Source organism: Spinacia oleracea, chromosome 1, assembly GCF_020520425.1.
Source record: "Spinacia oleracea cultivar Varoflay chromosome 1, BTI_SOV_V1, whole genome shotgun sequence".
In the NCBI taxonomy this organism is placed as follows: Eukaryota; Viridiplantae; Streptophyta; class Magnoliopsida; order Caryophyllales; family Amaranthaceae; genus Spinacia; species Spinacia oleracea.
The window spans coordinates 109,901,542-109,918,382 of NC_079487.1; the positions used below are offsets into that span (position 1 = coordinate 109,901,542).

At 34.8% G+C, this 16,841-nt stretch overlaps 2 protein-coding genes, 1 long non-coding RNA gene and 1 other non-coding gene across 4 annotated transcripts; 2 read left to right on the forward strand and 2 right to left on the reverse strand.

The window, feature by feature from the left end:
* Window positions 1-501: 501 nt before the first annotated feature.
* On the reverse strand, window positions 502-575 carry TRNAI-AAU (transfer RNA isoleucine (anticodon AAU)). Its single transcript has one exon. It is a non-coding gene; the product is annotated as a tRNA-Ile (tRNA).
* Window positions 576-3,009: 2,434 nt separating this feature from the next.
* On the forward strand, window positions 3,010-3,856 carry LOC110781830 (LOB domain-containing protein 21). The gene has a single exon (XM_021985874.2). The coding sequence runs from the start codon at window positions 3,097-3,099 to the stop codon at window positions 3,670-3,672; it is 576 nt and encodes a 191-aa protein (XP_021841566.1). The 5' UTR covers window positions 3,010-3,096; the 3' UTR covers window positions 3,673-3,856.
* Window positions 3,857-6,598: 2,742 nt separating this feature from the next.
* Window positions 6,599-9,647, forward strand: LOC130469928 (uncharacterized). Its single transcript, XR_008930102.1, has 3 exons — window positions 6,599-6,919; window positions 7,154-7,231; window positions 9,220-9,647. It is a non-coding gene; the product is annotated as an uncharacterized lncRNA (long non-coding RNA).
* Window positions 9,648-11,241: 1,594 nt separating this feature from the next.
* On the reverse strand, window positions 11,242-16,484 carry LOC110781883 (trihelix transcription factor ENAP1). The gene is made up of 2 exons (XM_021985935.2): window positions 15,635-16,484; window positions 11,242-11,693 (listed from the first exon to the last, which is right to left on the reverse strand). Exons 1-2 carry the CDS (start codon window positions 16,314-16,316, stop codon window positions 11,680-11,682), a joined length of 696 nt encoding a protein of 231 aa, XP_021841627.1. The 5' UTR covers window positions 16,317-16,484; the 3' UTR covers window positions 11,242-11,679.
* Between the last annotated feature and the right edge of the window lie 357 nt (window positions 16,485-16,841).

The following is a 16,841-nucleotide window of genomic DNA, read 5'->3' on the forward strand; positions in this document are numbered from 1 at the left end:
AAAAGAATAAAAGATTAATGGAGAGTTTAATTATGAACATTAACCATATGATTATTATAAACAAACAAATAAACAAGAAAGAACAAACAATATAAAAAGAACATAAAATTCCAGAAGAAAGAACAAAAAATACAACAATTATGAAAATTTGATGATGAATTTAAAAAACAACATGAAAGAACAAACAATACAACAAGAAAGAACAAACAGTACAACAAGAAAGAACAAACAATACAATAAGAATGAACAAACAGTACAATAAAAAAGAACAAACAGTCGACAAGAATGAACAAACAATATGAGCGCGTCGTTTTGGGTACAGCCAGAGCTGGCTGTACCCGGGTACAGCAGTTAGCAATTGAAATTACTCTAATAAGCTTGGTGTGGGTAGATTCTATTTAAGACCAAGGCATACGGACCTGGCACGAAGCATGGCCCACAATCATCCTTAGCAAGTGTTGATGAAAAAAAAACAAAAAAAAAATGAGGAATGAAAAATAATGGCCCATGCAGGGGTCGAACCTGCGACCTTGGCGTTATTAGCACCACGCTCTAACCAACTGAGCTAATGGGCCTGATATGTTAGAGTTTTATTTATAAAATAAATGACTATTAAACAGCCCAGTTTCGTGAATTCGCGATAGATAATCCCGGTAGAGGAGGTTCTCTGTGTGCTCGGTTTTAGTTAGAGGACAATATATATTAGCCTATTAAACTTAGAGTTTTACTGTACAAGTACCAAACTCAATAGAATAACCTAAAACATTTACTCTCTTCGTCCGAGATTAGTTGTTACACTTACCTTTGCACAAATTTTAGGTGATAAGTGGTTGTTTGGTTATCAATTGTTATTTTATTGAAAAAGTAGATGTGATGGTAGTTAGTGGGGTATTTTTTTAATTGAATGAGAGAGGGTGTGGGGACAAAAAAAAATTCGTGGGAAAAGAGAGACAATGTAATAATTGTGGGGTCATTCCTAATTTAGAAGTGTAACAACTAATCCGGGACGGACAAAAAAAAGGAAAGTGTAACAACTAATCTGGGACGGAGGGAGTATAATCAAACCGAATACGAAGTATATGGAAAAACTTATTGAAAAAACTAAAATCGCTTTGTTCATGCTATAACATATTCGGTAACTGCAACATATTGAAAGACAATATTGATATTTTAAATGTTCAATGCATGATTTTAAACTAAAAAGGTCCAACTTTAAAGGGTTTCGAACCTGATCATAGACCTAAAATTTATACTCCCTCTGTCCCGGAATACTTGACCTGTTTTTCTTATCGGACCGTCCCTTAATACTTGACCTGTTTCTAAAAATGGAAATATTCCAACAATATTATATTATTTCTCACTCCACTCCTATTAACCCACCTACCCCCTACTCCATACAAAAAATAATTAAAAATTCAACCCCTACTCTCCCCCAATCCCACCTCTTAACCCACCTCCCCCTAACTACATTAAAATAATACCCCACTATCAACTACTACCTATTAAATTAAATAAGTCAATTCAAGTCCCTTAAACTCTGTGCCGGTCAAACCGGGTCGAGTATTCCGGGACGGAGGGAGTAATTTTTAACCTAGAGATCAATTGATCATGTTTATTTTCGGTCCACTGAATTTTTAACACCCTTATTTAAGTAATCCGTACTATAATATGAGGATGATATGAATTCTGTTAAATATAGTATATGTTACGGAATACTGAAACATACTAGGTATGATTTACGCCTTAGAAGTTAGAACCCCAATTTTGTTTTTTAACACCTTATATAATTAGTACAATTTGTGATCAAATTCCGTCATAAGAGAAAACAAGGAACATCGTAGGAAAGGAAGGTGAAAGACTAGGTTGGTCCAACTAATAAATTTTTAGACGGAACCCGTTAACCGGTGTCAAAAGCCACCTTTTTAAATTTGTAAGGTGTGAAAGTAAAATAAAACCTAAGGTATTTTTTTTAAAAAAAAATAAACTATTACCGCCGCTTCAAAATGATTTAATTATGGTTATTATTTATACAAATATTAAGATAAAATATAGAAAGTGTGTAAAAAAGTTGAATAAATATAATAAAATATGAATTAAGTAAGATAGATGTGTAAAATGTGGGTGGGTGTAAGAAAAGAATTAATAAAGTAAGAGATTATAGCATGTTTATCAAACACCTTGATTTGGTGTTTAAGAGAGAGATTAGGTCCAATTTTTAGTTTGCTTTGGGGTTCCGACCTCATGTTTTGAGGACTTATGTTGTTCTTTTTCTAATTAATATATATCGACAGTTTATGTTAAAAAAGTGTTTAAGAGAGAAAAGTGAATAAAAATAATAAAATAGGTAGAAAGATGAGTGAGAAAGAAAGAGAGAGAATGAAACCAAAGAAGAATTGGTGTTCATGAAAACCAAATGAAAAATCAATCTCTTGTAAGGTGAGTTTGACATGGGGGGGGGGGGAACCAAAAATATTATTATCTTTTTTTTAATTGCAAAATAATTTCATTGACCTAAATTAGTTGTGTTAAATAAATGTAGGTGAGTATGGATGATGTAGGAGAAAGATGATATTTTTGGTGTTTGTTAAATATTATTAGTGTTGGGTTTGGAGTTGGGGGAAAAAGAAAGGGTAAAATCTTATATTTTATTAGGTTGAAAACCAAAATTTTGGTATTTGATAAACATGTTATTAGTTGAAAGTTGTAAAAGTTGTGGGTAAGAGGGGTACGATAGTAAATTTTCATGTCCAAAAATAGAATAAAGCACAATGTAAAAAATATTACGAACTAGATTAAAACAGAAAGTGTAAAGTTCATTTTAAAACGAATGTAATATCTTTCTGTAAGTGTTAAAAGTAAAAAAAAAATCCTAAAATATATCGTAACCCGGACAACGCACAGGCTTAACAACGACGGGTTAGTAAAACAGTAATGAGATAAAGTTTGCCAGATTGAGTGCCTAGATTAGATATAACAAGTTATGGACCACATATAAATAGAGCACTACTATAGAAGATAAGCCTACATCCTCAAACGTAAGACTGAGACACACACGCACATTGAACTAGTGTTTTGGATGAAGAACCAATAACAACCATGAAGAAGTGCTACAACAACGATCTCAGATCAACCTCATCCTGTGCAGCCTGCAAGCTATTAAAGCGACGATGCATCCCTAACTGCATATTCGCCCCACACTTCCGAGCCGATGAGCCTAAAAAGTTCGCTAAAGTCCACAAAGTATTCGGAGCCAGCAATGTGAGCAAGATCCTCAATGAAGTTCCCGAGGAACACCGTGAAGACACCGTCAATTCTTTATCGTACGAGGCTGAGGCACGCCTTCGTGACCCCGTCTACGGTTGTATTGGCGCCGTTGTTCTTTTACAGAGGCGGATGTTTCAGCTCCAACATGACCTTGCCCTTGCTCGTGCCCGCTTGGCTCACTACAAGGCTAGCAGTTTACATACTAATACTAATAATGTTGTTACTGCTAATATTAATACTGATGACAATGGATTATTTGGGTTGGATGATCATAATACTGTTAGTATAACTAATATGATCAATTTATGCGGCGAAGAGCTAATAAGTTCAGATCAGTTAAGTCAAAGTGATATCGGGGTTTATAATACTACTGACTTTGGTCAAGTTCCTGATCTTCTTCCTTTGTGATCTCCTCAACCATATATGTAATTAATTAAATGTATATGGAAGTATTTATTAATGGTTTTAAAGGTCTTTCTTAGCTTTAACTTGAAAAAGGTCTTTGATAAGTTTGTACAAGAATGTAGAAATGGTGTTATATATTCTGGTTAGGACACCATGCTATATTAATGAATCTCGGTCTTATCTTAAACAGTACACTCTTAATCAATTAAAAAATACCCTTATATACCTTAAAATAATCTAATATACACTAGATCAAAGATAGTTGTGAGCGATGATGACACATCACCCAAGTTAAGCTACAGACGTATTAGATTTAGTGCTACACCTGAAGAGTATGACACTAGAAAAAGTGGAGTAAAAATAAGAAGAGACTTAAGTGGAGTAGTAATAAAGAGTGAGTAGTACTAGTGGACAATGCATTAACTTATGTTGCAGCTTCAAAATGGATTTGGTACACAAAAAACTGTACTACTTGCGCATTCCTAATTTGATGGGACATTTGTGTGTTTGCCAATTGCCACACTCTTTACCACAAAAAAGTTATTCATATATAGTCCGTAACTTTTTACTTTTCTTCTTCACGTTTCGTTAAAGCTGGACATGGTCAATATAGGGTTTGATCATGTTAATAGAGTGCTTATTGGACTCTTATTGGACATGATTTTTATTGGACATGGTCAATATAAGGTCGAATTGGAGTAATAATTTTGAAACTAAAATAGTTATGTATAAAAAGTTACTCCTTACGTCTCTTAATACTCGTCCCGCTTTTCTTATAAAGTCATCCCTTAATACTCGTCCTGTTTCTATAAATGATATACTTAATACTATTACTAATTTTATATTATTTCTCCCATTTAATCAAAGACTCACTTATATTCCTACTTCCTAAAAAAACATTAAAAAATTCAAACTCCACCCATCCCTCAAAAAGTTTAACGCATTTCCCACTAACTATACTAAAAAAATACTCCACTATCAACTATCACCTAATAAATTAATAAGTCAATTAAAGGGACAGGCGGAGTATATATGAATAGCTTCGTACTTACTTTTGCATATGACTTTCTTTTTTAAAATATTTCCTTGTTCGTTTATTGACCACACACTTTTGGCCTGCTATTGACCCGCTAAAATTAACTCTTTCATTACCTGGCCCGTTTTGATCAGCACAGATCCTGATCCGACCCGCCCAATAGACAGGTCTAGTCAAATATAAATAGATTTGAAAACCTCAACGCTAACCTTGTTAAATTAAATGTGTCATATTATATTTAATTAACCGCTTAGAAAACCCTTTACGCTAACCCACTTTTTTGTATATGGTTCGTGTTTTGTGATTTTGTCATCTTCACATTTCATTGTTGTTTGTTAAGCTAAATAAATTTGCTTCACTTTTCTTTTTCTCGAGTGACAAAAACCTCAGGACAATCTAGTCGTAGTACCAACTAACAAAGTAACAATATTTACTGTTAAAAACTTATTGGTCCGCTTTTTGCATGTGCGAATGCAACTCCGGAGGAAGACGACTGACCAAAATCAGCTCATTTGACAATTGACGTTAACCTGTTGCTTTGAGGTTCAAAGGCAAAATCCACGAAAAACAAGCAGCAGAAACATGGTGTCACGGACCGAATATTTTGGACAATAGATTGTGCGTCGCGATGTTACCCATTGGGCGATAAGGACACAAGCCTTGTGCGGAACAAATTCAGAAGGATTCGTGAAGCACGAGTAAATGTTTCTGAAAGCAGCCCTCTTGTCTATTGATAACAAGAGAGGGGAACGAGCGCCGATCAAGCACTTGTGTGTGCACAACAGTTAGAAGTGAGGCCAACGACGCGAGTGTATCCGTTCGGAGACTTTGTTGAGTCTAGAAAGCTTAAAACCAAGCGACAACACAATATCAATAAAGTTATAACAACGCTAGTGATTAAGCAAATACAACTTCCGGAGGGAGGTAATTGGTTCATTCCCCTCGTGTAGATACATTTTACATTAGCTAAAAACTTCCAGTAAACACTGGCTTGACTGAAACATAATAATCTTATCGGAAGCCTAGAAATTTAAAAGAAAGGTCCTAGAAAACTTAGATAAGGAAAATACAAGGAAATATAAGAAGTACAAGACAAGAATTGTTGGATTCTAACACATAACCTTTCACTCTCTTTCATACGAAAATAATATACATGAAACAGTAGATTCAAATGAGAGATTTTTATTGTCAATTGATTTTAGAGCGGAAATTGAATTTGTTGGATTGCTTTTAAAACATGAATGGTTCTTACAAAACAAGAATAATGTACGATATGATTTGACATTGAATTGATTGTAAATATGATGTTATATCTTGTGGAGCCATAGGCACAAGCTTTATCGAAGAGTTGAATTTTGGTATCCAAGGAGGATTCTAGGATAGTAGTAGGGTCAATCAAAGGATGTTTATCCTCCTATATGTTTTTTCTCCGATCCATTTTTCGCCTAAAAAGCATTTTGCCGACCCCTTAAATGATCTCATAAGTAGGAGTTACAGATTTCTTAATAAAGCTACATTTTGTGAGGTGATACCGTGATACGACATAGACAATAGAAGTTAGAAATGCAAGGGTGATGAATTAAACTAGGGTTTTTGGAGTAAAATTTATGGTGGCATTTGAATTTTCCAAAATTTTGTTTTAAGGATCCTATGAGAAAGAACAACTACAAGTCCAACTTTTTTGAGTCTTTGACCTTACCTTATTACTGGGCCTGCGCCTTGCCATAGGTTTTGTTATGTAGAGGTTAATTATTAATATATAGATAGGTATGCACCCATCTATATATGCATATGTAATGAAACGACTGTGTTTCATTAATAAGAAATCACGCGCCTATATCACATACCCATTTTCTCTCTCCTCTAACCTCCGCCCATTTTCTCTCACCATTTTCTCTCTCATCAAAACCTCTCACTCTCTCTCCTCCATTGATGCGCCGTCGTCGATATGATGTGCTCACTCTTTCCTTCCGCCGCTAACACCTATTCCGATTTTCTTCCACCGCTGCCGACGATATGCTGTCGAAAAATACTGTACTTCTTCGCCGATCTATTAGTGTTCTTCGTCGCGACGCTTGAGAGGCTTCCTACCTACGACGATCTGTTGTCCAAATCGAGCGGAGATTGCTGATGATTGCACCGTCTTTCGGCAGAGAGGCAGGGCTTCAAACCGTAGATCCAAGACTTTTTCTCGTTCTCGCATTGCCATTGAAGGTAACTAATACTTTTAAGTTTTAACCATCTCCTCCTTTTTCTTTCCCACAATTTATGCGTTTTTATGCACATTAATCTCACCTTTTTTCTAGCTTCATCATTTTCTATTAGTATGGCTGCTTCATGTTTGTTTTGATCAGATTCATTAATTTATTGTTCGATTGATTTTAAATTTCAAGTATTAAAATAAATAAATTAATAAATTTTGTTGACTGATTTGGCTTTCATCTTTAGTTATGGGAGTGTTGCAAGAGGGAGAGGTGTGCTCATGGTGCCAATAATATTTTGAAGAAAGCTATATTGATTGGTGTGGTATGTATTTCTATTTCTCTTTCATTTCCTTTTATTTTTGTCGATTAATTTCTGTATTTTTGGTGGTTGTACTTGTGATAGTTATTGCTGAATATTTATTCACAAATAATAATATTTTTGTGTGATGTTCAATTTTTCAACTCTCGTGTTCAAATTATAAAGAATCATGTTCAATTTTACACAAAATCATGTTCAACTAAATTTAACTACATTTGTTAATTTTGATATTGTTATTGTTGGTGGTGTTGTGGTTAGGATTGTTGTTATGTATGATAGTTCACAAGTAATAAGATTTTTGTGCGATGTTTAGTTTTTCAACTCTCGTGTTCAATTTATAAAGAATCATGTTCAAATTTACACAAAATCATATTCAAATAAATTTAAATTGTAAAATTAATATATGTTCAATATTTTTGTGTGATGTTTAGTTTCTCAACTCTCGTGTTCAACTTATAAAGAATCATGTTCAATTTACACAAAATCATGTTCAACTAAATTCAACATTTTTGTGTGATGTTAATTATTTTTATTTTTTGAACAATATATGATGTGATTATCTATCAACTATGTTTTGCACCAAAAACATCTATCTAATTATGTAGTTTGTGTAATTGTGAAATGTTAACTCAATTTGCATTGCTTAACTTTTGGTTGTGATATGGATTAATTTCATTAATCATAGTAATTATTATTAGCTTCATCTAATTTACGCTGATAATATCGTTGAACAAATATTTTCTTCTTTAGAAATGATTAATTTGCTACTTTGTTAGTCTTGATTTTGAGTGATGTTCAGTCTTTCAACTCTCTTGTTCAACCTATAAAGAATCATGTTCAACTTATAAAACTATAATATGTTCAATATTTTTGTGTGATATTCAGTTTCTCAAGTCTTATGTTCAACTTTTACAAAATCACGTTCAACTAAATTTAACTTATTAAACTAATATATGTACAATACTTTTCTGTGATGTTCGTTTTCTCAAGCCTTATGTTCAACTTATACAAAATCATGTCAACTAAATTTAACTTATAAAACTAATATATGTTCAATACCTTTGTGTGATGTTCGATTTCTGGGTTTGTAAATTTAAATTATTGTTAAAATATTTAATACTCGATTCTTGAGTAAATGTGTTTAAATCAATAATAGGTGACTTTTTTTAGTTTCTAAAAAAATCACCTATTATTCTTGTTTATGTTCAATTTTTAAAACTCAATGTTCAGTTTTAGAAATTTAATGTTCATACTATGTTTGATATCATGTCAAGTTCATTTTTAATTAAAAACAGATGATCATTAATTCTTTACTAAAAGATCATGTTCAGATTGTATAAGCATGTGTTCATTATTCTTTACTAAAAATTGGCACTCTCTTAATATTAATGTTCAGTTTATAACTCATCATGTTCAACTTATAAAAGACGATGTTTATAAAAGATGATGTTCACAAATAAGAACACTTTTGAGTGATGTTTAGTTTTTCAAGTCTTATGTTCAACTTATACAAAATCATGTTCAACTAAATTCAACTTATAAAACTAATATATGTTTAATACTTTTGTGAGATGTTCAGTTTCTCAAGTCTCATGTTCAACTTATAAATAATTATGTACAGAATCATGTTCAACTAAAGGCAAGCAACAACCATAATAAGCAAATGTTTATTATTCTTTACTAAAAGATAAAAAGTGGCGCTGTCTAAATATTGTCATGTTCAGTTTATAATTCTTCATGTTCAACTTATAAAATATGATGTTCAATTTATAAAGGATGATGCTCACAAATAAGAACACTTTTGTGTGATGTTCAGTTTCTCAAGTCTCATGTTCAACTTATAAATAATCATGTTCAACTAAATTCAACTTATAAAACTATGATATGTTCATAAATAAAAATAGTTTTGTGTGATGTTCAGTTTCTCAAGTCATATATTCAACTTATACATAATAATGTTCAACTATAACAACATTATGATTTTTCTGCAGGAAGGAAAAAGTTAATATGAATGCGCCAACAAAAGAGAAAAAAACGATTTAGAAATGGATGATGTGGTATTAAGAGAGGCTCCAAGAATTGAAGGCGGAAGCAACAAGAAAAAAAATCTGCAAATAAGGAAGCCGATAGAAAGAGAAGAGACCGGTGTAGCGAAAAAAGTGGAAGCCGAAAGGAAGCGGAAAAATTAGAAGCATATAGAAAGAGAAAATAGGCAGCAACAACTAAAATAGAGGAAACATATAGAAAATAAATGACATGTTCATTAAATTACTTTAAATGTCCATTTGTTTGTTTATTATGTGTGCTTGCAGCTTACTCAAATAATGAGATTTTTTTGGAAAACAAGCGTGATAAAAAGTTTAAAAAAAAAGTGAAATTTAAAATTTTAAAAATTTAAAATTTAAAATTTAACACTGAAAATTTAAAAAATAAAACAGGAAGTCTGAAACTTTCAAAACGAAGCATTTGAAACGCATATGCATGCAAAATTGCATGCATAGCTATGCAGCCAAAAATTTGGGATGTAGAGGTAATTAAAATTTAGGGCGGGCTGCGTCAGGCTTTAGCATAAAAATTCATGTCCAAACCCATAAATTTGATACGGGCTTTTTAGCCAGATACGACTTTAGTGTAAAAATGCTTTTTAGAGGATGCCCAACCCCATACTTTTTCAGATCAGACCAGCGCACCGGAGTAAAGTTAATCAGGTCGAGTTTATCTTATTGTATTTAAAATTGGTTGTCGCTTTATCTCAACTACTCATGATCGACAAAAATACTATGATGTTAATCCTCATCAAACCGCTAACATTTCTAATAGGGTGAAAATTTTACTAAGGCTCTGTTTTGTTCGACTTATTTCAGACAATAAGTTCAGTTAAATTTAGATAAGTTCAAATAATATAAATTCAGCAAAAGTAAGTTTTTCTACCACTAAGGCTCTGTTTTGTTCGACTTATTTCATACAAAATAAGTTCAGTTAAGTTTAGATAAGTTTAAATAATATAAATTCAGCAAAAGTAAGTTTTTCTCTGACATTTTCACATACAAATAAGTTTATTTCAGACAATATAAGTTTTTTTCGGATAAAATATGTCCAGATAAGTTCAACTAAGTTCAGTTAAATTCATATAAGTTCAGATAATATAAGTTCAGTCAAAATAAGTCCAATAGAACGGAACCTAACTGGTAATTCTTAAGTCACGTTTGAAGCTCCAATCTGAGATTGAATTGCTATATGGCTAGTTGGCTACATCATCAATGCACTTCAAAGTTCAAACCTAACAAGCCGAAAGAGTGGAGGGTATACTGCAACTTGTGCCCTTCTTGACAAGACAAGACAAGACAAGAGGAAAGGAGAGGGGGGGGGGGGGGGGGGGGGGAGAACCCTTGAGCCTTTTCTAACAACAGCAAATAGAAAGAAAGAAAGATGCATCCCCCTTCAGAGTTCAGATAGGCTCCACCACTAAAGCAATTATATTTGCAAACCAAACATTCAGAAGGCAAGCATATAGGTTTTATTTTTCAGAGAATTATTTACTCTAGTTATAAAAATAAAAACAAAATAAAAATCCAAAGTTTTATGATCCAAATCTACCTGAAATAATCTACCAAAGTTCAAGCAAACTTCAAAGAAATCATAAAGACAGTGTTCACAAGAGGCACTAGTGTGAAAACTCTAAGCTCCCTCAGACGGGCAACAGAACGGGGATCGAACCCGTGTTTTGTAGGTTACATTTGGAAGAACAAACCACACATCGACTCCCCTGATTCTCATGTCAAGTAAAAAAAAATAACCACTAGAGTCCTAAGTTCCTGACCATGCTGGAGGGGAAACATATAAAGAGAATAATACCCAAGGACACTGGGAAATTATGTCATTGAGGTCTCAGAGAGGCTGTTCCACATACAAGGTAAGTAGACCTTAAACTGGATGGAGGATATGTTTTATTCCTTCCATTCAAAACAAGCACAAATATTTATTTCAAACCCACATTACAAGGTACAAGGTAATTCTGAAAATCGGATCTGTATTTAATTTTTGTAGCTAACCACACAGGTCCAGAATCGACAATTATGCAGAACAATAGACCAATTACTATTTCTAAAGATCTTAGCAGCAAAAGAGCCTATGGAATAAATCTAAACATCTTGCTGACCATTTTACCTGACTAGTTCACATTGATTGATGAACAATAAATAGCACAACAAATCATTTATGTCACACTCTAATTAAAAATTAGTGTCACTCGAAACACTTACAACCACTGATACCACTGAAAGCGAGCTCTTTTGAATCAATTCCTGCAGGACTTCCAACCTTCCGATCTGATGTACAAAATACTAGGCAGAAGTAACAAGATGATGCTCCTGCTTATCTTAAAACGACTTGCAAAGGGAATTGAGTCCCTATCATCATCTTCTTTCCAGAAAATGTAGTATGATTTCAAACTACAATTTCTTGCCTGTTTCAAAGCAAATATTGTATCAGACATGGCAAAGAAGTGTCCTCTGATCTCAAGTGAATAAGCACATTGCTACCCACTTTTGGGTAGATATTGTCAGCCTAACACGATTTCCAGAATATGTAGTTATGCATTTTAGATTGCCCTTAAAACGAAATCGAAAGGTACCCAAAAGCTGGTGCCAAGCATCAAGAAACAACATGGCCGAGTTAACTGCAGCCAAGTGCTTATAACACCCATTCATCAGCTGCAGCATATCACCTTGAACATGCAGCAGCCATGGACCACAGCCCTAAACTGTTAGTGAACAAGAAATCACTAACCCCAACGGCTCGTTTGGTATGAGATGGGGTTAGGGATAGGGAAAAAATTTGGAACAAGGATAGGGAATTTAACATGGGGAATTTATGAATTTTGTCCCTAATCCCTTGTTTGGAATGGTAGTGGATTATATTGTGGATAAAACAACAAACTTACTATATTGACCCTTTAAATTCTGAAGATTAATATATATAAAAAATTAGCTTCCCTTTCTCAAATACTCGTTTTACGTTTGATACCCAACTTTTCTTCATTTTTTTTCTATTTCTTCAAACCTCCATTTTTGTAATTTATTACTCCGTACTCCGTAGATCTTCATCTCTCTCTCTATTTTATGTAAATCCCAATGCTTCAAACCATTTTGGATCTCCCTTTTTGGTAAGAAATTTGATGTCCATATCTTTTGCTTCTTCCCCAAGAACATTCTTCATCCCTCAAATTTAATTAAGTTGAAAAAAATGACTGAGTTGTATGAAGTGAAGAGAGAAAAAAGTATGGTGAGATGGAAGTGATGAACTTGCATAGTAAAAGAAGGCAATGGTGAGACGGCCAACATAAGTGCATTTCTGGTGAAAAAAGCATCTAAACAAAAAAGGGGGGGTGAATTTCTAGTGAGATGAATGGTTATGAGAGGGAAGAATTGTCATTTCTCATTGTAAGGAAAAATCTTCTTTTTAATACCTGCCTCCTCGTGTACAAGATTGGAGGGATAAGAGCCTATTTTATCCCTGTCCCTATCCCACACAAAAACACAATTCCTTGCAAACAAACATGGGATAAGGAAGAGTTGGGATAAGAAATCCTTATCCCTACCCACTATCCCTCTAAACAAATAAGCTGCAACAACAGTGCTTAGCTTGAGAAAGGAGAATAAAGCTTTGAACTTTTCAAGAAACTGATATAGGCATATAGCTAACCAACTAGCGAAAAGCTTATCAAACTAAGAAAGCATGTTGTCCACATCGCAATGTTGGTGTGCTCCTTGTCACATTGTCATAATAACCTATCACAATCCTTTCCCAACTTCGTCCGAGATTGTAGTAGAGAACCTACATACATGCAAATGTTCTACCTCAATTCTCCCTCACATCCAAGAGAGATACAAACATTTAAAGCAAAAAATGCATATACACACCCATGGCTCTCCTTACTGGTCCAGTCCTCCATTGATGCAGAAAGGAATAAGTTCAACAAAGAGAAAAATGAATCTACTGGAAGATACACAGAAGTATGCAGAACCTTATCCAATTGAAATAACATATATCACTGTGCAAAAGGTCTAACAAGAATCAGCATAATAAGCATAGACTCCCGGTAAAAGTTTCGACATCAGAACAAGGTCTCTACAAGAATAAATAGGCTGATCCAGGACATAGGGATCACATATTCTGATGTACACAACTTTACCCCTGTGATTATAAAGGGAAGGTTTCCTTTTTAACCCTCAATCCAACATGCACCCACCACTTGCTACTTCAATATACAAGTAATTAAGAAGCAGACTTTGTAACAAGCCCTTTTTTTATCTATTACGGAATACAATACAAATGAAACCAAATGGAGAATTCTGCTTTCACTAGAAATGCACAGTTCTAGCCAAAGAAACTAGTCAAAGAGAACAGATTTCCCAATTTGACTCCAGGAAATATAACATTTGCACAAACCAATAGCATAAGAAACAAATGCAGAGAAAGATACACGAGCAGAAGCATTCTATGTCTGAAACAGTAACAAACAAGAGAGCATGTGCATTCAGCATTAAGATTACCACTGACATTGGATCAACTAATCCTGAAAGCGCTATCTATCACATAAAAATGCATCTGAGCCCCATTTCAAATACCAAATAGGCAAATAGCGTCCAAAAATAAAAATAATTTGGGTGTAAACAACAAAACTTGTCCAATATCTCAACCTGATGGCCTAGTGAGTCTGACATCATTGACAACACTTCACACACCAAGAGAGGTGGGGTTAACTAAAGATGATGGATGAAATTTAGGATTAATCATGCCCATTTTTTCTTTGCTTAACCAGGATCTTATGTCTCTTACTAAGTCCAATAATGTATCCCACCCTCTCCTGCTTTACCACCTTATCAGCCTAAAACTAATCAACTTATAAAATGCATGAGTTAGAAGTATGCAACAGTAAGATTATTTATGACACATGATGAAATGCAAATTTAAGGAGATATGCATACCTCAAGGAGTCAGGGGAGCTTTGAAAATTTACCTAACTTACAGGGGATATTTTGAGTAATGGTAACTAATTACTAGCAGGAGGCACTCGTGTGATTTTTGGAAGGAAGTTTGCACGATTACATTGTTTGCTTATCATATTTCCCAACCCTAAAGTAATCACGATCTTAGGGATCATCAAAATTTGGTGAAGAATCTTAATGTACCACCATAATCATCTAAGATTCCAAGGTTCAACCCCAATTACCACAATCAGCCACAAGTCCTAGTGGATATACTTAATGTGCTAAGATATATGCAATTGGACCATTCTTTTGATCCCCGAGATCAGTTACGAGTTCCTCATATGTTAACGATAGATTCACCATAATGTTTACACTCTCTTCTCGTTACTGTCTAAGCACTAAATCAATAGAACAAATATCTCCGTTCCTTCTGATAAAACTAGTCACTCCAATCAAGTTGATGCACACATAATTCTACTCTCTAACTTAGCTTAGTTTAAAAAAGTGCGCCTAGCCTTCGGGGCCTTCAGCTCTCCACACTCACTAATGTGTCAACCAGGCGCGCGCCTTTGTGCACCTTAAGTAAGGCGCAAGGTGCAGCGCCTTGTGCGCCTTCAGTCTTCAGGCGCAGCAGGCTGACATGGATCTTTTATTTACTTTTTTTTTCTTTTTTAATGATATAAACACACCCCATGTGACCTATCAACGGTCATATCTCTACAACCTAAGCTTTTTGGGTAGTGGTAATAGCATAATATGAGTTAATTTTCATATTTCCAACTTGCATTTACCATGGAAGGATCTAATTAGGAACTCCGTCGACTGGGATCACGCAATGCTTATGAAGCGGCAAGAAAATATGACACTCCGGTAGTATTACATTGTTTTTTAGTATAAATTGTGTTAATTTTGTTCTATACCGAATTTTAAGGTTTACCAGGAAGTTATGTGTGCCTCGTATCCAAATGGCGCGAGCCTGAGCCTTGCGCCTTGCGCCTATGACCCTTGTGCGCCTTAGTGCGCCTTGGGCCTTTTTAAATTAAGAACTTAGGCTATTTCCACTTATTTTAGGGAAAAGATGTCTGGACAAGTTAAATTTGAGGGCAATAAGCTGATCTAAGTTCAGTACGGAGCAAAGTCCAGGGTTAATAAGTTCATACAATATCCATTAAGTTCGGGGCTACTAAGTTCATACTCCATATATGTTAAGTTCGGGGATAATAAGGGCTACCAGATTCAGATCACAACTACAACAATTTCAAATTAAGTTACAGATAAGTGAAATTCAAGAGTACAGAAAACACCCTTAGAAAGCCAAACACTACAATAATTGAAATTAAAACTTCAATCAATCTGACTCAGCAACAAAACTATCAAGATTCAATTATTCAAACAAAAAACTTTAAAATCTGACCTCTTGAGGCAGATTTCTTGTTAGAATGCTTGAATTTTTCGAGCTGAATTTGAGCATCAACAAACATATTCATCCTCTGAAACTCCAATTCTTTAGCCAACTCCATCCTCTGCTTCTCCAATTCCATAACTTTCTCCTGTTTCCAGCTCTCAATTCTCTCATAAACCTCCCCAAACTTCACCACGGCTCTTGCCAACTCCCTCACCGCCGTCTCTCTGTCTCTCTCCTCAACATCCACCTCCATCTCCACCGCCGCTCCACCCTCATTCGACTGAGTCGACTCGCTCGAATTGGACGAATTCAAACTCAACCTCGAGTTAGGGTTAGGGTTAGGGTTAGGGCTAGGGCTAGCGTTCTTAGTATCGGATACCTTTACAACGTTAACATTACCGATGAGGAAATCCAAGCGTTGGAAGAACCGCCAAGTGGACGGCGGAGATCTCGCCTTCTCAACCTTGTACTTCTTCTTGATAGTGTCGATACGATTCTTACACTGTATATCGGTTCTCCGGCGAATAACACCGGCGGAATTGACGGCATCAGCCACATCGTTCCAATCGTTTTGACGGAGGTTTCCGCGGTTGCTACGGAGGTAGCGTTCTCCCCACGCTTCAATCAACACCCCCGTGGATTCTTCGTTCCAGCAGTCGTCCCGGCCCCCTGATTGCTTCGGGGTTCCCATGAGAGAGAATCTGAGAGGAATTTAGAGGAGGAGAGAGAAAGTGAAGGTGAGGGATGAAGATTACCCTGCATTTTGATTGGCCTGCGGGAGTTTGACCGGCGGTAACGTCAACTACTGTCCTTCACGGGAATTTGGCCGTTGTTTCTTTTCCTTTTTTTTTCATTCTTATTTTTGGCTTGGACGTTTTTATTGGAAAATAGTATTGGGTTGGGTCAACCCAAAGTTTTTTACCCGTAATTGAGATGGGCCTTTAAATCCTTGTGATAGACAATATAATGATTAAGACTGAGGGTCTGTTTATGATAGTTCTTAGATTTAAATCAAATGTCCAGGGACGAAGCCAGAAATCTATTTTAACGGGGGCCGGATTTTATATAGTTTAGTTTCATTCGTAAATTTTACTAGTACCGAGTATTAATTATTTAATAAAAAGTTCATTCAAAACCCATTTTATAATAATATTCATTTTATCTCTAAAAAAAGTAGAAATTACAACTTGGAATCAATCAGATGGCAAGACCCTCC

Bases quoted from the DNA above. Each gene is read 5' to 3' on its own strand.
- LOC110781830 (XM_021985874.2), top strand. From the start codon at position 3,097: ATGAAGAAGTGCTACAACAACGATCTCAGATCAACCTCATCCTGTGCA.
- LOC110781883 (XM_021985935.2), bottom strand. From the start codon at position 16,316: ATGGGAACCCCGAAGCAATCAGGGGGCCGGGACGACTGCTGGAACGAA.